This window comes from Sylvia atricapilla, chromosome Z, assembly GCF_009819655.1.
Source record: "Sylvia atricapilla isolate bSylAtr1 chromosome Z, bSylAtr1.pri, whole genome shotgun sequence".
Taxonomy (NCBI): Eukaryota; Metazoa; Chordata; class Aves; order Passeriformes; family Sylviidae; genus Sylvia; species Sylvia atricapilla.
The window spans coordinates 67,683,844-67,706,515 of record NC_089174.1 but is presented as its reverse complement, the minus strand read 5'-3'; the positions used below and the strand labels follow the sequence as shown (position 1 = coordinate 67,706,515).

Sequence of the window (22,672 nt, the reverse complement as noted above, 5' to 3'; positions counted from 1 at the left end):
AAAATGCCTAGCTTTTATATGTAAAAGCTATATATTATAGTCTTGTCTGAATCTCTAGTACTGCCATAGCCCATGAACATCAGAGCAACACAGCACAGTGACTGGATATCTAGACTATTCCCCAGTTTTCAAGCACATAAACTTGGGTGAGCTTGGAGGACAATATGATGGCAAATCTACACAAACCTGAGCAAAACCACCGTTAATACACTGTGCTGATCCAGTTGTAAAACAAACGATACATAAAACTATTTTGCTCAACCATCCAGTCTGATCCCCTCAGTGAACAGGTAATTTCATACTTCCTGCAAGTATTGTCACTTTTCAACTCAGCTTTTGCATAAAACTTTGTAAATGTGTACAGCACAGCTCAGCTTGCACCACAGCTTCACAGCATTCCACTTCTCCACTTCTTCCATCCCTACCAAAGTTACTAGATAATGTAAACAGAACAAATTTAAAAATAGTGTAACAAATCCTTTCTGACATTTGCACAAACTCCCCATATTCTCACAGTATACAGGAGGAGCAGATAAAGTTTGCAAATCCTTTGTCAAGAGCTGTTTAACTGTGGGGGTTATCATGAAAGTCAGTCCTCATCAGCAAAAGAAGCCTTCTTCTAAAATGTTCTACTTCTCTAAAAGGTATTTCACGCAACAGAAGGGGTGACAATTTACTTTCCACTCTGGTTTAATGTACTAGGCAGTTAATGCAAGTAGACTTCTCAACACTTTCAATGACAAAACAGATTTAGACAGTTAAGAGACACACCTGTTTACAGGTTAATCTGTTACCAGATCTGATTTGACACACTGACTTAACATCACACAAATTTTCAACTTCCTGAACTGAAGGGTTTTCTGTGTATTCTTTTTGTTGCATAGCTCAAGAACTCACCTGCCTGAAATACTCCTTGAACTATTTCACCAACAGAAATTCACAGGAGAAGAAAACACCAAAAAGAGGGTGCTGCAAAAGATATGGGGATTGCAGTTGCGAACAGTTTTGGACAGAAAAATTAAATGTATCTCAAACACAAACTGAATTTCACTAGGGAACTACAGAACAGGAAAAATGAATGGAACTTAAACTATGTATGCAACTTGTAGAAGGCAACTGTGACAGGGGACTAAATGCAAAACAAAAACTAAAGAGGTCTGCAACTGATTCCTTCCTCTATGTAGACATCAGACTGCTCTTCCAAATTCTTACACAGCATTTCTCAGGAAAGTAGCATCAGCATACAAGGTCAGGCTGTTGTTTGTTGGTTTGAAAACAATATTTGAAGTAGAGCAACTAGGACAGGGTTCACAGAGAAGAAGGGAAGGAGGAGATTCACAGAAAAACAGGTCCCAAAACCCAGAAGTACCCTCATCTCCGAACCTTCAAGTAAATACATTGATTTTACTAAAAAGCAAGCACAGAACAGGATCTACACTGCTAAAATATGTACAATACACCATGACCATTCAGCACTGCAAGAGAAATCCAGCACTTTGAAACATGCAGATCATTTTATCCAGAAAAGCCTCAGGAGACCGTAACAATAAAATGCTTAAAACATTGATAAGCTGTTTGGTAAACCACAGCTCAAATCTTTATTACATTACATATTAGCACTCAGTGGAACTTCTGCCTTGCAACAGAAGCTGCAAGAAGTTTACTTAAAGCTGATCCCAGAAAAAGCTTCCTGAAAGGCAGTAGGAAGCATTCAATTGATTTCAGATAAAGAGCAGTTGAAATAAACTTGACATTATTGCTTTTTCTGTCCAGGAGGGAGAAAAAAGTGTATTCATGAGCTATACAGTCAAGAAAGCTAGAATCAGATGTTGGAAGCAGTAAAGAAACTAGGAACATGCAAGTTTTGAACTTTACAACCTCCTGAAACACATCTGCAATGCCAGTGAATCCAGAGCATCAACAGCCCATTAAATATTTTCCAGTTTTTACATGAAATATACTTGGAACCAGAAAAAGTGCAGAAGCTTCTATTTTCAAGCAGTGTGTGTGCTGAAATGCTGAACAGGAGAGAGAAGGAGGAGGTGGCAGTTGAGTAGAATTCCCAACACCAGAACACTCTTCCAGAAATTCCCATCACTGCAGATCCTCTTCCAGGCTCTGAGTGTATCTAACTCCATTTCTCCTGCTTGCATGGTCCCCCACGTTCAGCTGGCAGGCAGGTGGTCTCAAGGACACTTCTCCAGCCAGCATAAAACAGACTAATCCCCTGAGTTCAAGTCATCTTTCAGGTAATTACAACAATAATTGAGAACCATAAGCCACGTTCTGTCTGCTTTGGAACTTTGCTGAAATGACAGCCTCTCAGTGCCCAGACAAAAATTTTCCTCTACACAATGCATCTTATTCAAGGCTGTGCAGAAACTTTGCTCCAGCTCTCAAGAGCCCCACAGCCAGTGCTGGAGTACAAGGTGGCTCCAGCCTGCATACTGCTCGGCAGAGAGCCCTTTACCTCATTACTCACCTTTCCAACTTATATGGCAATAATCATGATCTCAGTGCAAACTGACAAGTTAATTCTAGCGAGGCAAGAGTCAGCATCCTCAGATGCTTATTCAGAATTGTGCTTTGCTCCTTCATAACATTCCCACAGATATGTTAATATCTACCTGTAATTCCACTTTGCTCCTAGCTGCTACCTCAACAGCCACTTGCCTGAGCCAAAGGCCCACGCTCTGGGACACAGTGGAGAATTCAAACTATTTTCAGATGGTTTTCTTCACCAAGAAAAGGCTCTGAAGTGTCAGTTGTATTTCTCCACAAAGAACCACAACCAAATAACAAGAACATTCACAAGCAAGGTGCCACAGGACCCTTCTTGCTGTCTCAGAGATGTCTGCCTTCAGGTTACTGCCTCTCCCCCTACCAGCACCATGACAATGACTGTCAGACAAAACTGACAAAACGTCAGTTGTTTCAGTAAGTCTGACAGTCTCACTGCTCAAATTAGATGCTACAGCTCCCAAAAAGCACTTCAATGTCAATGACACCTTGCATTTGGGTCCCCAACCAGATGTCTTCTGCCCTGCAGACTAAGGGGCTTCTTCCACACCCTCTGCAGGAGTGTGTATTGAGAGAAACTGTATCTTGAGTGAGGGCAGCAGAACAAGCCCATTAGCCTGTATGTTATCTATATAAACATCTAGACAATTACCAGAAAAGAGCATGACATGATACCTACTGTACAAATTAATAGGCCCCTAAGCTTAGGACACAGAGGTGACATTTTTGAAAGTAGTTTCATACAGTCTATTCTACCACTAAACCTTCTTCATCACCAAATAATCAATGCTGAAGGGTGCCAGCAATTTCAGGTCAATTCCACTTTGGAATTTCTTCAAAAGCAAGAGGGAATACATGCTTCAGATCCTTTATTTCACAGTTTAGCCTTTTTGCTATACATATTTGTTGTCACTTGATAGCAATATCACATGTTTTAAAGAGGGCAACACAAGCAAACCTGTATCGTTCTGCATCAAAAAGAAAGGGACTATCAAAGCAAGGCAAGATGCTTTGCTACCTGTTTAACACAGCAAACAAGAGTCCGGCTTTTTTAAAACTGGAGAGCCTCCTCCCAGCCACAATACACAAAAGAAAATCCTTCAAATTTTGTGGGGCTCTAAGCAGAGAGCTAAGTAACCTTATTACTACCACCACCAGTCAAGGGCAAACACGTACACCTTATCTGACTGAGTAATCCCTCCTAGCTTTGGCCTGACCTAGCTCAGGCAGGTGAGCATCACTTCCAACTGATTGGTCTGGATCAGTTGTACTTCTCTTGAGAAGTGGGAAAACAAACACAAACAGAAGTTTTGTTATGATGTGCTTACAAGACTCTGCTTTTGTCCCAAGTTTGCTCTCCAAGGGGCTGGGGAAGCAGGGTGTGATTTGATACTATCTGTGTAACACAAGACCTTGCAAACAAAAAAGAAACTGAGGATTTAGCCAACTTCCCTGACTCCAGAGAACAGCAGCAGCTAAATCCACCTATATACATTTACCCTACAAACAATTAAATCAGTTGCTGAAAAGCATAGCTAGGAGAAATCCTTGCAACATCTATTGATTCCTTTTTTGACTGATGAACACAGACACATTTCTGAAGATCCACCAAAGTTTCTGCTCAGCAGCTGCTTTGAACTGAGCAGTGAGGACAGGAACAAAATCTCTTATTCAAATCACAGAGATTATAAGAGGTTAATCCTCCTGACGCCGGCAACACAGACAGCTCTGCCAGGCGACCTGGTTCCCCAACCAAGAGATGAACTAAACAGCAATCCAAGCTGCCACGCCTCTCCAATATTCTCCTGCAGCCTTAATATTATTCGTCAAAAAGCAGCTTGGGTGCAGTGTACCAGAGCAAGTTATTGTGTGCCCAACTCTCTCAGAAAATGCATTCTGTTAGACTGTGCTTCGGTCACTTTGCCTTAAGGGGTTCCCTACACGTTCCAGATTTCTCCTAACTTTTAACTGTTTTATGATCAGAAAAGATAGTACTCTGCTCCTGAATCTGTGTTTCATCATGGAAAAAAAAATAAACATCCACCAAATCTTACAGAATTTTTAAACATATAAGATACACATTACTGGACAGAGCAGTAAAGGAGGCTTCCAATTTTCAGTGGCATAATATGCCCTTGTTTGAAATCCTGCAAGGTTACGAAATACATTATTTTAAGTTAGTGGCAGAAATATATTATTTTAAGTTACTGGAAATGCCTTAATTGATCAGGGGAACAAAACCCATACTACTTGATTTTACACAAAACAGACTGCAACTCACACATGCTTCCAGCTGCCAAAGACTAAGGAAATATGCATAATGAAAGCCATATCCTTGCACCAGAAGGCAGGAAAAGAGACAGACTGATAATGTATCAAGTCTGCTAGGAGCCAGTCTGAGCTGGTAAACTGACTTTGATGACAAAGCAACAGCTCAACCAGTTTATAATAAAAGCTTCAGTGGAAGAGAATAAAAACCAAAGGGCAAATATAAAAATTAATTTTAAACTCCACACATAATGAAAACCTCTTAACAGTAATTCAGAAAACAGATGAATGGAGAAATTGGTTTCTTCAGGTTTGAGGGGGCTGGGTAGGTGTATTTTTTTTGAAAAAAGATACATCTCTTTGCGGATTTCTTCCCAGACACAGAGCTTAAGCACCTTCTGCTCAGACCTTGTACACAGAGGTAAAGGCCATTTAAATTACTACAATCTTGCCAGAGTAGGTCAAATCACACAGCCTGGTCACAGCCAAGGTACCAGCGGCTAGAAGACACAAATACTGTGGTACCAAAGAGGAAAGAGCAGAAATGACAGAACAAAACCACTTGTGTGCTTGTCCTTTGGTGTGTGCTTTTCTCCTGTCAACAAAAGTTACCTGAACAGTCTCCCCAGTGACTCCGGTTTCTACACTCCCTGTTCAGACTTAGTGTAAACAAGATGCACCCTGGAAAAAGAGTTGCTGACTAACCACACCAGTAGCGATTGCCTCCTAATCACAGCCTTGGTCTATTTTCTGGTAGTTTCGATTTAAGTTACAGGATTGCAAGCACTCAGCCAACTGGAACATGGCTACTTGTCAAGCAGGACTGAGCACAAGCTTGTCCTGAAAGGCAACGAGATAAAAAAATGATACTAACAAATACCAGCGTTCAACTTCAGAGGTCTAGCATATTCACCAAAAGAGAAACTCAAAAATAAAGCAACAGCACGTTCTGGTGGATTCATTAAATTTTTGTATTTATTTTTTTAAGCAAAAACATCCCACATGCTATAGTAAATAATAAGCTTCCAGGAAAAACAGCACCTGTGTTTTCCACACCAAATAATGAAGGAAGATTGGCTTAGGACCCAAAATATCTTTAACTAAAATATTAATAAAATTTTGTTATTATGTTACTTAATATTTACCTGTTTGGCTTCACAAACCAGCAAAAATATTAATATCTGAGAGACAGAAATAAGTCTGACTGTGAGAATTAAGAAAAAGAACTTGTTAGGGTATGAGTTAAGGTGTAACTGAATGAGATTCCAGACAGGAATAGGAGACCTAACAACAAAACACTGCTTGTAAACTGTACCTTTGGAAGTCTGATTTTAATCTTCACATTCACAAACTGCTCAAACAATATTGGTTCCTGGAGGACACCGACTAATTGCAGAAATAGGACAGTTCAGATTGCCATGTGAAAGAGCTGCACCTCACTAACACATTAGCACTCACCTGCCAATATTTTTGTTTTGTAACAGCATGTATACAAAGAACTGAATCATAAGAAAGTTTACTATTGACAAGGAGTGTGCCCAAGACTATTCTCCTGAAAGCCATGCTGCTTGCTTACATTTGTACCTCCATAAAACATAAGGTGAAAATCCACCAAGTTAAATAAGAATCAAGACCATTAATCAAAATAAACAGCCTTAGGTAAAAAACGAGTATGAGCAAGTTCCTTCACATGTAGGTTCTTTTCCTTATTATTAACATTTACAAATAAGGAAGATGATACATCAAATTTTTACCTTAATATACAGTTTGTCTATAGCAATTAGTTGTCAGAACAGTAACTCACATCACAATAAAGTTAGTACAGTGAGGATCACAAGACTGAAAGGGTCCTTTGGGATCACCAATTCTAATGCTGTTTCTCCCAACACCTGGACCACTTAACACCACTCAAAATCATTCCGACCCTCCACCCAACACTTTAATTAATGGCAAGTGTATACCTTCTATATCTTATGTCAATATTATTCCCCCTCTCCATGTTTTTCCTCGCTCCATGCTTAATTTCCTGATGTTCCTGATGAAGTCACAGATCCCATCAGCTTCTGTTTACAAGCACGTTGCAGAGACACAAGGACTCCCCAAAATGTCTACTTTCACCAAGTTTCACATTTCTCAGCAATGCTTGTCATTTGCCTCTAAGTGTATAGCTTTTTTACAGAACATGGACTCATTTTCATTCTCACTCTCCTCAGGGGTCACTGAGTCCTTCCAGCAATATACTTATTTGCTTCAAAATTTACTACGTAATTAGGACATTTCTTAAGAACGGCTTTGACACATTTGTATTCTTTCTTGCCATGACACAAGTGGAATACACCTATCTGCTTCTCCCACTAGTCTTACTTAGCAACAGGACTAGCTTCCGCTAGAGCCAGCTCCTTATACTCTTTACAAGTCTTTTGCAAATTCCAATTTTTTTAAAAAAGTCTGCTATAGGATTTGAGAGATATTACAGAAGTATAAATAGATGCACGCTTTCATCTAGAAACAAGGTAGCCCAGAACAACCTTCCTCTCACTCACACCTGTCACATTTCATACCATACACATTTCATACCCTTCCACATTGCTTCCACTGATCTATAAAATTTTTATTATTCTTTCCTAACAATTTATTTTAAGCTTTCCATATTGTCACAGTCCTGCCTGCTTTTGAAGTCAAGATCCATATTTATCCACATTTATCACTCATCTCCTTTATCTTCCTGCCTATACACAAAAACAATGTCTATTCCCCTCCAGTTAGTCAATGCCACTGCATGTTTGCAGCCATAGTTAAACCTCTGCTGGCAGAGTTCCTATTTTAAATGTTGCATGTTTCAGCACTCTGGGATACAGACTACCAGACTCAAATGCAGGATATCAATTTTTTCCTCCTTCCCTTGTGAATTGCTTTCAGTTTCACAAGAAACAATTCCTATAGTCCAGGGACCATACCCAGCCCATCTTCACACAACTCTCTGTCCCCATGCACAGAAGTCTGATTCCTCCCCCTGTGGATGCCAGTTGTTTCTTCTTTCTGTGTGACCAAAGGGCTGCCTATTACTTGTTTTATTACCATTTTCAAGATGCCACCTTGTCTGCTGAGGTGGAAGCCCCAGCCTTAGCATTGGACTCCCTGATCCTCAACATACATCTTCCTTTATGAACTGTTTTTTTGCCCACACCTCTCAGAGGTTCTCTGTTTGCTCAGCATATCCTGACGTAATGAACAGGTGAATCATCAGCTCTGGGGTAATTTCCTAGGTGGAGCCTTTTCTGTTATTTGAGATGCTAATATTTACCCCTGTAGCTTCCCTGAATTTCATGCCCTCCTCTGTATCCAACCTCCTCATTTCACCAAAAACCTTCTTCAGTTTCCCTGGAGACTTGACAATTGTTAACCTACATGTTCATCTGTTTACCTTAACTTAGTTTCAGTTGTGACCATTCAAACCAAGTTCACTTCCATGTTCAACTTCCCTAAAGCATCTTATGTGCCTCTCAAAATCACATCTACAGTTCACTTCCATCAATTTTATGGCTTTAGTCACTGCCTGACAGCCTAACTGTCAGATAACAGAGCTTCCTGTACCTCAGCCACGACCAACCGCATATATTCCCTGGTGTGTGGAGTCAGTCTTTCACAGTGAGAATACCCAGAAACACTTAGCTCTAACCATGTTATAAGATTTTTACCCAAATTTAAATCCTGGACTACGTGCAGTAGATCTCTTGTGCTATCACAGCGAAATCTCTTATCAGCCCTTCCCAAAGCAATTTCAGCCCAGCTGGTTCTCTTTTATCCACACTAATGCTGCTTTAAAATTTTGCATCACCACACCACAGTGGAATTTTCCCAGTCACCTCTATTCCTCTCTTTCTAGAGTAGCACAGCCCTTCCGACATTTCTGTTTCCCTCATAAGCCCCACTCATCGTGACTCCTGCTAAACTTTTGGGGGCTAGTTCTGAGTCTTAAACTAACAGCCCCCTTCCCACCACTTTAGCCACAAGCTTCCCATTTTGCTTTATACATGAATATGTTTGCACCTTCTAGGAAAACTAACTCAACACTACTAATTCAAATGCTTTACACTGATTACTTCATAGAACTTTAATATATTAAATATATAATATTTAATTTGTAATTCCTGGATTGGGTAACCCCCATTTCATCTGCAGCACCAGCTCTTCCCTGACATTCCATGAAGGAAAAGAAATATACAATGCAGGCCCAAGGAGCGTGCACAGGGTTAGCTCATATATATTCAAACATCTGTCACATACTACCCTCCTCTAATAGAGCCTGAACAAGTTTCTACATCTTAGACTGAAGTGTCAGGTTTATACAGAACAGTAACTTCAAACTCAAGTTTACAACAGAAGTAAAAGGTCTGTCAGTCAAGCTCTGCTAAACCATACTCTTCCCACCTAGCAAAAGTATAACATATGCGTAACAACAACAACAACAACCCCCAAAAAAAAACCCCACAAAAAAACCCACAAAAACAAAAACAAAAAAAAGTGTAACAAAACAAGTGATTTAATAGATCATGGTAAGTCTTGATCTCTTTTTAACCATGGAAAAATATGTAAACACTTGTCATTGTAGTCAGATTACTCATAATATAACATCCACTTGCCTCTACTCAAGGAGCAGACATTAACAAACTCTTTTCCCCAATCCTTAAAAGGGCAAGGAGTACAAATATCATAATAGCTTCTCCAACTTAACAAAAGGCACATTAGATTTTGCTGCTCTAATGCTGAAGCTAGTGAACCACTTCAGCATAAAAAGGAGAAATTCATCACATATGATAATTAACATAAAGCTGCCAAGAACCATAGAAAATCTTTCATCAAATTTAGTCCAGAATCTGATCTTTTTCTGTTAGACTCTAGGTAGTTAAATTTAAAAAATACTATGTACTACACAGGGTCATATTAGATGATTACAACAATCCATTCTGGCCTTATAACTATGGAGTTTCTAAGCAGTTAATCTCAAAAAATCTCCTACTAAAATAGAGCATACATAGACTCCACTTACTTAATTTGATAGGTCAAAATCTAATAAAATTCTGCACATGCAGCAAGTTATACCAGGTAGGAAAGACTGAGATAAAACTACTGCTTCATGTCCATTTCTCCCTCCCTAACAATCCATATCCATGTTGCACGCCAAATTTAAGTCACACACAAGTTTAGGTTCAGCTCAGGAGCTCAAGGTTGGGGGATGTCTGAACGACAAAATATGGAGAATTTAATTTAAAACCGTGACTTTATTAATCTACGAAGTGACATTATGATTTTAGGAAGGTTAGAAATCTCAAATCCAAAAACAAAGGCAATCACAGTTTTTTTTGTAATTTATGACCCCTCTGCCTCTCAAAGACGAGCCACATGAAGCGTGAAGAGGCCAAACAATCTCCTGAAGAATAACACCTGCTTGCATTTAAAGAAATCTTGACAAAGGGTAACACATGAAATTTGGAAAGAGACCAAAAGAGGAACAACAGTTTTCTACAATGTGTGTAATAGTTTACTCAGCAGTCAAATTTCTCTCTCATAGGAAGCTGACAAACTACCTTGGTGCACCATGTGTCTGGTACTCCTGGCCCTACAGGAAGAAACAATTACTGAAGATTTCCACAACAAGGGTTTGTAGCTCTCCAGCGTGTAATTGCAGCTGTAACACTCCACAAGGACTGTTTGCAAAGGACTGAGGTTGCTGGAACAGAAGAGTGTGTGATAACTACAAGTGAATAATCACAGGTACTGAAAATCTGAAAACTTGGACATTTGCTGGACATTTTCTGAAAACTTGTTCTGAAGTTTATAGAAGTTCTTAGGAAAAGAAAACATCTGTAATAGGTTTCTGCCTAGAAATTCAGTATTTAAATATTCATCAGCTTTATGCTGATTATCATACGTGACAAATTCCTACTTTTTATCCTGAAGTGCTTTACTACCTTTAGCATCAGAACTGCTGAAGTTGGTGAGACTTTCCTCAGATTGGAGAAGCTATTATATAAGTTGTACTCCTTGCCCTTCCAGTACTTAAGAATTGGGAAAAATGGAGTTTGGCAATGACACTGGACAAAAGCTCTCTATATATCCTTCAGAAGAGATTCCAGGTGATGCAGTTCCTTCACAGCTCCCTTTGCCTTATCCAAGCATGCCTGAATCCCTGGCATATGGAATGCAGCATTGTGCTCCCACAACAGCTCAGAAAATGAAGGCTTTCACGGGCCACCACACTTATCTCCAAATCCAAAGTTCTTTCAGCAGATGCCAACAAAGATCACAGCAGGTTAGTTATATGGTGTAGCTTTTGTCTGAACAGAGTAGCAACACAAAAGTGAATGAAAAAAAAATGTTATTTTTATTTTTTAATTAAGTTTTTAAAGCTGAGTATTAACTACACTGGCCTGAGAAGAGAAAGCAAAAGTGTGCCAATAATCAGAAGCATAATTCCGCAGGTATTTTATACCTAATAATTAGGTCTCCATGGTGGAAATGTTGAAGTCTGTTTAGCAGAGCACTTAGGTTGTAAAGATTTAAGAGAGTTAAGTCACAGGAGCTTTAAGTAATAAGGTTAAAACCAGTACTCCTTAAAGGGACACGGTCAAGGCTTGAAGCCAAATTTCTTTTCAAACTCGCCATCAGTTTTAGGCTAGAGATTACTTTGAACAAGACACCTCCTCTTATCCTCCATCAGACAAGACATCCCAGTCCAATTTACTTTCCATTTATACACTATGTTCAACTGCAAGGTAGAGCATCAAGAAACTGAGGTCAGCACAAAACCATTGAAATGCTATACCTTCTACATACTTTTTAATGCCCCGGCTCCCCAGATGCAGGAAATTCAAAAGGGAACAAAATCAGGATTTTTAATTCCTTTAACACAGTTCCTACCCCATACATCCTGTCCAGCAATTTTAAGATTTTTACAAATTTAAGTGTGGCTAGCAAAAGTAAATCCTGCAAACAAAGCTGGCAACATTTATTCATACCTGACACTGCCCCAATTTAATTTTCTCTCAGCACAGGGTTTCCATGAACTGAACTTCTCCCAGCATATGCTTCCATGTTGAATGCATGGACCCACCTGTCATACAGTTCTGTCCAAATCCCACTCCAACTCATCTGACAAAAGGATGAACATGCACTGGAGAGCAGTGTGCCAGAGGGAACATAAACAAAGTTACAACCATTAATTGGCAGCACTCCCTTTCGTTTTTTAGGACTCCCACGTATATAGCTATTAGAGAGGCTTGCCAGTACTGCGCTCTGATTCCTTGCCACTTTCCACAACAGCAGGACATGAATCAAGGCCATAATACAGGGCTCAGTAAGTTCAACCAGCATCAGTCAAAAGAATTCCATGCTGGGGACTTATCATTATCTAACCTGATCCTCTAGGCACAGTTGGTCCCTTGCACTCCACACTACACAAGAAGTGAAAGGCTGCTAAGACCTATAGGTACTCAACATTTTGTTATTTTGAAGTGTAATTATTTAATTATTTAATATTCATAATGGGAAAAATAACTTAAAAGGACAGTAAGAAATCTGCTTTGAAAGCCTGGTGAAAGAGATGTCTGAGCTGTTCATGATGCACCAAGTAAATCACATTCGTATCTTTTCATGAAATTATCAACCAAAGATTTCTTAGTTTAACCTTTTTTTTTTTTTAAATCTGGATTAGACTTGAATCTTTATTCCCAGCTGAAATAGACATATAAATGTACATAATGTATTTCAGAATGTATTTAGTTGAAATCTGCTCATCATAGAAGACAGCACTACCCATACAAAGACAGTTAAACAGAGAAATGCTGAAGAGCTCATATGCCTGCCAGTCCTTCTTCAATTCTTTCAAAACTTGCATACAGTGTTCCAACTCAAAACTTTTAAGCAGCAGAACAATATTTTTGGATCACCACTCCAATTTTCTTCTACAAAACAATTATTTAATAGTTACCTGCAATAACTGTGATCAAATCAAATACCACATGAGCTGTCCACAAACAATCTCTACCTATACATGAGGGATATTCCAGAGAGAGTTAATTCCATAAAGTTGGGAATAATTACTACCAATTGACTGAGAAGAAAAAATATGAACCAAAACGGTCATAATCAGATTCAGGAATCATTCATTAGATATATTCCAGGGGACCAAAAAGACACAAGTCCTCAAGCAAGAAGAACAGCTGAATTACATTCCTCCTCAAAGAGCTATAAAGCCATGGTAAAATACAAGAAATAAACTGTATTGACAGAGGTTGTGTGGCCCAAGATGTAGGAATTTAAATGCAAGGGAAAGCTAGAGAGTTAAACTTAACAAAAAATCTGGATAGAGACAAAACGCCAACAAGGATATTGCCTTCCCGACTCATCAGCTGATTTAACTGCTAATGGTGAAAAAGCATTAAGCATCCCATAAACATTGGCTCCATGCTCAGGAAGAAGCAAGCACCTGTGACATCAGGTATTTTCCAGGCTATGGCAAATGAAAATTATGTTAAATATCCAAAATGCAAGTAAAAAAAAATCAGAAGGTCCAGAAAACTGCAACTCGTGTGTCATTGAAGTAGTCTGTATCCCAGTGACCTTCGTTTTAAATGAATCCAGAGAGATTAGAAAAGAGACTCTATGAAAGAGCAGAGTATGACACCCAAGGTGACACTCAGAGCACACCTACAGTAGATCAGGTACCTACAGATCACTTAGCACTCCAGACAAACATCTGAAATGTCTAAGGAGTTAAAGTTCTGGAAAAATAAGATACCTACTATTTAGCACCAACTTGGAAAGACTGATCCAAACTGTACACACGTGGAATTTTTTGAGACACACAACTTATTTAGGGTAGAACAGTGTCTCAATAAAGTGTGAAAGAACATAGTATGGTGGGTATCCAGTGAAACATTAATAGATAGCCACTTGAGAGGCTGGCCCTGATCAGTTCCAAATGCCTGCCATATTTTACTCCTCAACTAGGCACTTGCCATTTACACAAAACCAAGCAGGACACAGAAGCCAGTCAAATGGCAAATAATAAAAGCAGAATTATGCACAGTAGCCTAGTCAGGTATAAGGCGAACCTAAGAGAAAAGAAAATGCATCTGAAATCCTGCTAAGTGCAAGGAGAGCTGATCCAAATGGCCAGGATATACCTATGGAACAGGATCTGTACCACAGAAAGCATCTGCCAAATTTTGCAGTGACAGTATACAAGCAAAACATCACTTTAGCAAAGTTCTTGGCAAATGGTTAATGTGGGCACAGATAAGCACACACCAACAACACAAGTAAAGCAGATTTTAGTTCTCTATTTAACAGTGATGAGATCAACGCAATATTAAATGCAAATTTCACTACTATACAAGCTTTAGAAGTAAGGTCAGGGAAAAAAAGCAGCAAAGAAAAGCAAATTCAAGTGCCAAAGAGAAACTTTTTAAACTCCTGACTCCAGAAATCATTCTATCAAACAAGAGGCAGGACCAGCAAGCTGCTTACTTACACTTCCACAATAAGAAAATGCCAGGTATGAACCAGTTACCTCTAATGTAAGAAAGAAGCTGTTAGTGAAAACCCTACATACTTTCAAAGCAGTCCCAAATCTGTTTGCAAGACCACACAGGGAATTATCAGAACGAAAAAGCAACAGAGAAAGAGTTATTAGACACATCCCTCCACTTCAAGATCTCTTGGAAGAACAGCAAGAACAGCATTTACTGAGGGATTAAAGTATCTTTTAAAATACCCAGTAAAACGTGACCACAAGGCACAAAAAAAATATGCAGGAAGAAATTTCAAAGGAAATTTATAAGAAGACAATTTGCCATCAGACATACACATTTCATATGCTTTCAAGTATTTGAAATAACGTCCCAGATTTTAAAAAGCACTTTAATTTGCCTGGACTTTCAATGCTGCTGTGTAAGCTGCAACTAGATTTTGGAGACTGTTAGAGTTTAAAATTAGGTTCTTTCAGCATTTAGATTAAATGCAGCACTTTATTGCATATTAAAAGAGTATGCTAGCAGCAAGTTTAACAAGTTAGGCCTGGCAGATCGAAGACTGAAGGAGCCAGCTCAAAGTACACCATGTGAGCAAGAACGAAGTACAAGGAAGTATTCAAATTCAGGAAGCGTCTTGGTATCTTTCCTTCATCCCACTGAGAAATATAAGGAGGTTTCAAGTAGTTCATAGTCCCCACAATACTTAAAAAGTAGATTCCACACTACTTTGGGTGCAGAAACAGCACCCAAAGCTGAGTGAGGATTTTAAGCAGGAAATCGAACAACCACTCATGCATCAAAAGCCAAACAGTTTGCAGGTTTTACTGAACAATAGAAAAAGAAGCTAGAAATCTTAAAAGTTCTCTGCAATTACAGATTTATAAACCTCAAACTTAACTCTCAACACAAAAACGCTCTTTTATTAGAGAACACTTCTATCTTAGTCTTATTACTCAAATTTCTAATGCACTTCATTTTGTTCCAACACTCCCTACACTAGTAGCTTCCTGACTAAGAACAGCTAGAGAAATGGCGTTCATAATAGTCACACAGCAAATTCTAAATGATTCATTACGTTATTTTAATACCCTACTGTTGTAACCTTGCATTTCTGCTATGACTTTTAATGTCCAATTTTCTTCTTCATCATTTCAACCTACAAAAAGATGGGTAGGGTTTTTTTTCAATTCTACAGCTGTTTTAGAACACTGTCACAACAGAAAGCTGGAGGCACTGCATTCAGTCATAAACAGAACACTGAGGTAAGTTGAGGCCATTACATCAAGGTGGGGAAAAATCCTTTCAAGACACATTCCTGACATTTGTAGGTATAGGTATTTCTAAGTACTCCATAAGATAGAACATGTTTTCATTTCTGTCATAATTAACATTCATTTCCATTTTACTTCTTTGCTTCTTTCACTTGTATGTCAACACAGTTCAATTCAGTACTAGAACTTAAATTTTGCAGGCAATATAGGGATGGACTGTTAAGTTCTCCGAGTAGTATTCCAACACTCCAGCCGTTTTGGCAAAAATGTCACAAGCACTTCTAGTTCTTCAGAGCAGCCATAAGATAAACATTAGGAGAACAAAAAAATATCTTTCCTAACCTCCAGACAGCATCATTTCACACAGCAGCCAATTTGAAATTCTGGAGTGCAAGAGTTCATCCAAGTCATTCTACCACGTAACTGGCAGCCAAATGTCACACGGATACTGCGGATCAGGCCTCAAGACAAAACCACATTACTCAAAAGCACTATGCCCTCATGGGACTAAGTCAGGTACGATGCACAGGGATGAGGGAAGAACCTCACTGCCAACATCCTTGGCATTATAATTGTCAGGTGGACCAGGCAGGTGAAGCAGTTTGGAATACAGTGATGGTGAAGACATAGCTTAAACTGCTATGAAGCAGAGAGGAGAAAAACTAGAAGGGAACCATCGGTCTTGAGACAGCAAGGGCTTGGGACAAAGTAAGATGGAATAAAAGTGAACATGTAAAAAGGCATGAAGTATATGTCAGGACAATGACAAACAGAGGCAGTGACCGGGTGATCCAGCTTCAGCAGGGTCCCTTTTGCTACAACCTCTGCAAGCTGTGCTGAGACAGCAGTTATTCCCATCTCCAAGTCAGGAAACAGGAAAGATCAGGAAAAGAAATTTTATCTAGTTGAGATGTCAGGTAAAATCAACAGTTACAAGAGAAATTCAAGAAAGTTAACAATGCAAGACTGATGTCAAAAACTAGACTGCTTCCCTGGGATTAGTTTTATTTAATATGTGCTATTTTCACAAATACAACACTAAATGCAAACTAATAAAGCAAACTATGCCAAGAGAAGATTATCAAACATAATCCAGACACAGCTGCTCTGAACAGGAGTGTATGCAACCTCTCTTGCACTTAAGCAGTGGAATCAAAATACAAAGAAGTCTCCTAAAAGCCTCAATCATGTAATATTCAAGATTTCTATTCTCCTTGACTTCACTTACACTTACTGCGTATTTTCGTGCTTCAAAAGAGTCCCTTAATTTGCTCCTACAACACCCTATTACCACTGGCTTATTTCACCCGTCCCCTGAACAGCTGCAGACAAAGACAGACTCACAATTCCTCAATTCCTCTCAGCTTAGATTTTCTGCCAGGTGCTTCCTATTTCTATGGCAGATATAGCTCAATGATTCTCAAAAAAAAAAAAAAAAAATACACCAAAGAAACAAACAAAAAATGTCACATAACAAAACAATGACAAATAAAACAAACAAACAACAAATCAAAACAAATAAACAAGGGGAGGAGGAAGAAAAAACCACACACACACAAAAAATTATTTGTTCTCCAAGAAGGTAAAAGAAATGTAGGACCCAAGATGACATCAAGAAGCCATGTACAGTAGCTGGTTTTTCAGGAACAAAGGCAGCACTCAAGACATGTTTGGTCACAAACACTGAGCACTGTTTTAGATTAGCAATTCATTAAAATACCATTAATGGGCATAATTCAAGGGAGGTGTAAAATAAATAAATAAATTAAAACACTATCCTTCTGTCAGGCTTCTTGTGACACTGACACTTAGGACTTTTTCCACATCTTCCTTTATCTGTAAAACTGTGATCCAGATGCTATTAACAGTGTACCAATCACCTACATCTATTCCATGGGGATTTCTCTTGTCTTTCTTTGTTAGTCTCAGCTCTACACCATCCAACCCCACACTACCATGTAGTCTTACACGTGTACCATTTGGAATAGAAAAATCCCCCAGCTTTTTCAGCTCTCTTACTCAGCTCACTGCTTTCTCAGCGAGATTAGTTCATTTCAGTGAAAAGGTAAAAGAATCAAAGAAAGTGCCATTTGTTGGGCTTTTTAAAAAAAGTGACAATTAATAAGGCTGTGTCCTCTTTGCCCTGGTTCTTTTATCTCCGCTCCTGGTATCTGTTCTGTTTTTCAGACTGCTCTACCTCAACATACTTCCACTTCATGTTAGATGGTTGCTACTTGTGATCTCATCAGTTCATCCTTTCAGTCATGCCTATTTTAGCAAACATGTTTCTTGATGTTTAGTAAATTGACTACATTCTGCAGTCTTATAATAAAGTTGTTCAGTCTCATCTATTTAAATGAATGCTGGTGTCTTCTACTATCTTCACACAGCAGATGGAAATGGAAGACACAATTTTCACAGTAATTCTTCACACACAGTCACCAGCCACCTCAAGTTTCTTCTTTAGCTCTTCACACAACCAAAGAAAAAATGAAACACAACAGCGCATCATTCCAGGCTCCTGAAATGCTTCTGTCCCGAAAACTCTACAGATCAAGAATAAACACCTTGCAAACAGAAGACACTTTCAGCAACCCAATCATTCAGTTCATGTTCTTTCACTATTCCTCATGAACAGTGCGTAAATACATTTTTAAGACAATCAGCTTCAAGTGGTATCAAACCCCACATTTCTTTAAAGGACACTCTGAAAACATTTTGAGGATGAACCACCAAAAATAACCAGTTTAAAAACACCTGTAACACATTATAAGCATCCTTTGGCTTAGAACACTCAGCTTCAGTAAAGTGATTTTGGCAAAACCCCCAAAACGGGCTAGACAAGCATACTTCACAGTTTCCACAGAAGTGTACAAAAAGCATATTTAAGGTAAACTTAGCACTTGTGCACCTCACCTAAGTCCATAAACACACGTGTTTAATAAAAGGGCTAAAAATTAATTCAGAAACACTCCCCAAAAACAGGGCTCTCCCCCAAATAACGCATCTCAAGATGCTCTGCTGGGCATCTTACACCATCACTGACATAAGGATTTTGACTCAAAAGGGTGACGAACAGCTGGAAAAGGAGCTGTTATCAATAAACCCGTGTGTGTGAAAGAAGAGCTGAACTACCAGCCGTGCCAGTTTTTTTATCATTCCTGGCATAGGAGCTGAGAACATTAAAACTACACTTTTAAGCCGCAGGGCACGGCTGCGCTCGGGGACACCCTGTGACCACCGACGTTCAGTGCAGGGAGACACGTCCCTGTAGCGTGAGCCCTGGCAGATGGTTTCCCCCAGGGATTTCTTTATCATTATTTTTCAGCACAAGGCAATAGAAATGGGAAACCGGAGACAACCCTATAATCCACTGCGGAGAGAAAGCGCCTGCTTCCCGCAACCTGTTCAGCAAGGGGACGATAGCAGGATGAGGAGGTAATTAGGAATGTACGTGAAATAACAATGCACGCTCTAAGGCCAGTATACGGAGTGACAGCAGCCTGCTTCCTGCCCGCGCCGTTCACTGGGCGATTCAACTCGTGTCCGAGCCAACTCCCAAAGTCAGCCACCGCTCCTCACGGCACCCGGGGCTCCGGACCTTCCCGGCCGGGACCGCCGCTCCAGGACCCGCACCTGCTCCCTCGCCATGCGGCACCTCCCGCCCAGGGGTGCAGGTGGCGGCCGGGCCGCGGCCGCCCGCGGCTCAGCCGAGACGCACCGGCACGCCCGTCCCCGCTCCCGGGCGGCTGAAACCCACTTCACCCGGGACAAAGCCAAACCCTGCCCAGGCGTGTCCCCCGCTCCGGCGCCGCCGCCCCACTCACCTCGCACGCACAGCAGCGACATGGCGGCCCCGGCAGCCGCCCCCGGCTCTCCTCATGCCGCCCCGCGGACACCGGGCGGCGGCGGCGCCTCAGCCGGGGCGGGGCCGTCCCGCCGGGGCAGGGCCGAGTGACGACGGACGCGGCAGGGGGAGCCCGCGGCCGGGCGGGCTGCCCTCGGCTCTGCGGCTTTGCTGCTTGGCCTCTCTTCTTCTCAGGATTTTGTTTCACGCCCGAAAGGTGAGGGGACTCGATGGAGGAGGAACGCCCTGGATGTGTCTTCGCTGGAGTGTTTCACAACTGTCCTGTTCTCGGACAAGTTCCGGTGTGCTAGCGTAAGAATTAAGGAATGTGTTGAGCTGAGAGGGACCCTTAGAGATCATCGAGTCCAGTGCAACCCCGGAATCCTACCATGTACCTGGGAGCTTTGTTCAAACTGTTTCTGAACTCTGTCAGGCTGGTGCTGTGACCACTTCCCTGGGGAGCCTGTTCCAGTGTCCAGCCACCCTCTGGGTGAAGAACTTTATCCCAAAATCCAGCCGAAACTTCCCCTGACACAATTTCAGGCCATTCCCTCAGATCCTGTCACTGGTTACCGGAGAGATCAGTGCCTGCCCTTCTCCCTCCCCTCCTGAGGAAGATGTAAACTGCTGTGAGGTCTCCGCTCAGTCTCCTCCAGGATAAGCAAGCCAAGTGACCTCAGCCACTCCTCATACGGTTTCCCTTCAAGGCCCTTCCCCAGCTCCACTGCTGATCAAGGAGCTCAACTGGTGATGAAGAGTCTCGACTGATGCACAGCAGCAGCCAGCTGTATCCCCCCACGTGGAAAAAGCCATAAAACAATACTGGTCTTGTGCAAAAAGCAGGACAAGCAGACAAGTGATTACTTGCGTCCTAAAGCTCCCCTCAGTACCCTTCCAGCTACAATGGCCAGCCAGCGCTGAGGGCTTTCCAGAACCTGATATGTTTGTGTTGGTAATACCCAGTCCATCTCTCAGCTTATCTAGTCTATCTCAAACCACTCCAAAGTTTGCCTCCTCTTCTGATTGAGCAACTCACAGGTCAGCTGCCTGTTGCCGAAAGAATCTCCTAAGGTGGTTTCCCTTGAGCCCAGTTTCTCTGACTGCCTCTAATGCTTTTATTGCTGCTTCATCCCAAACTATAAATAGCCATAACACTGCAGAATGTACTTCTAGTTCCAAACAGAAGATCCAGCAAATAATTTCTGAAATTGAAACTCAACAGCAAAATGTCATATAGTGTGATTGCTATTCTGTTAATATTTAGAACAACTCCAAAGTTTGCACAGAGTGTGAAGGACAAGATTCCTAGTTGAGTGTTTCAAAGACCAACAAACCTTCCCAAGGTTCACACCTAGACAAAAGAGATTTAATTTCTGCACAGCAGATTTTTTCTGACTTTATGTTTGCTGCCCAGAAGTGCATCAGTGAAGGGAATGTGTCAAAACCGTACTTATCTCCAAGATACAAAGAAGAACTTGTAAGGATAAACCATTGTATTCCTACAAAAAATCAACCAGAATGTGTGCTAAGGGTGTTACCGAAGGCAGACTCAAGGGACTGGGAATACTTCCACTTGTAAGTGTGAATGGGAACTGTCAGTGCAGGAACTGTCAAGTGCCAGCACTGAGGCAGCCAGGGAAGAAATCTCCTCTTCTTGACCCTGAAGTGGCTTCAGTGCTGCTGAAATGCTGCTAGACTTCCCGAAAGCTCTGCTTTATTTCTCTATGTGTTCATCCCACGTAGCAGCAGCAGCAGCAGCAGCAGAGTGTAAGAGCTCCAGCACACCAGACTGTGCATTTTGGCAGTACATCATCCAAGCCTGCCCCACCTGTGAGTTGAGTACCCCACTGACTTTCCATTAACTTGAAGGGAGGTTAGTGTTTCTCTCTGAAGTCCATTATTCTTTATCTCCCGTGTGTCTCAGGTAGAGTGCTAGATCCCCGACCTTTTCACATTTCTATTCCCCTTTGCATTTCTTCAGAGCCTCAGAGCTTTTCATCAGCAAAAGGTGTGCTCGAGGGTCCCTGAGCTGTCCTGATGCCTTTCCTTTCTTGTCTTCTTTGCAGCCTTGTTGCAAGCAAAATCCTTTGATATGTGCTTAAGCTAATTTCTGCCACAACCACACAATCTCATCATGACTGCTCTCCTCCCTTTACTGGGCCCCATTGCTCTGCCTGTCCTAATTTAAAAATTAAAACATTCGAGGCCATAATTGTCACAGACTGCGTCACACAGCGCCTGGTACAGCAAGTCCCTATCTTGCCCACAGCTTGTAAATGCTACTAGAATAGGGAAATTATCTCATCAAGGGCAGATGATGACATATACATTTTAAAATTGTAGTAATGTGTTACTAGCAAGCGTGGCAATTAAGTAAGTGTCTTGTAGCTAGGATGAGATCTCTTACCACCAACAGTAACAGTGAACGCTGGGATTGTCGCAGATGTTATGATTTCCCTGCAGTTCTGAGATCTAATTAGACGCAAGTGTTTTACCAGACTTTGTCTAATCAAAAGAAATAATTTGTACTTTTGTGTCTGTCCATCTCTCTCTCCTTTCCATCTCAGATAGGCTGGAAGAAGGATGAAGTCAATACTGCAAAACTTTTGCAAGGTAGAGTTACCTTCTTCTAAATTATGCTTGCTCTTTGAAATCAACTTCCTTATGTTTTCTCAGCTGAAGTGACACTCCCCAATGGATCTTGCTCTGTTATTGTTTCTATTCTTCCTCTGGACATTGCTGTCATAAATACAAGAAATAGCTTAGTGATAGAAAAGCTGCAGTAGAAAGAGGAGTGGAAAAAACCCATGTTCTGTGCTGTTCTCAAGCAATTAAACATGACCAATCTTTCCAAGTTTGTTTCTGAAAATAAAAAAAAAAAAGGGAATTCAAGCTTCACAAATGCTTAACTAGAAGATAAGCCCTAAAACCTGTTGCAGAAGACCAGATCTAAATTGTGCAGCTGGCAGTGTGTTCTGGCAGCACAGGCAGCACACTGCATTGGCAGTGTACTTTTTTTATGGGAGAATTCTGCTGAATTAAGGAGGAAAAACACAGTGCAGCAAGCACACTACAGTAGCTCCCATACACACTCAGATTATTTGCCTTCCTGAACAACAAAAGGTACTCTGCAAGCAAAAAACAGAGGCATTGCTGTCAACTGCAAAGTGCCACCTGTTTTTTTTTACTTCCAGTAGAGCAAGAGTTAATATTCTCTGGCTACTCAGATC

At 40.8% G+C, this 22,672-nt stretch overlaps 1 protein-coding gene across 1 annotated transcript in view; it reads right to left on the bottom strand.

Moving 5' to 3' along the window:
- The window catches only part of LOC136374278 (serine-rich adhesin for platelets-like), a 206,126-nt gene extending 186,880 nt beyond the window's left edge, over positions 1–19,246 (bottom strand). The window contains exon 1 of the mRNA XM_066339578.1: positions 19,183–19,246. Coding sequence (XP_066195675.1) covers positions 19,183–19,246 — 64 coding nt within the window. The remainder of the gene's footprint in view (positions 1–19,182) is intronic.
- Positions 19,247–22,672: the final 3,426 nt, after the last annotated feature.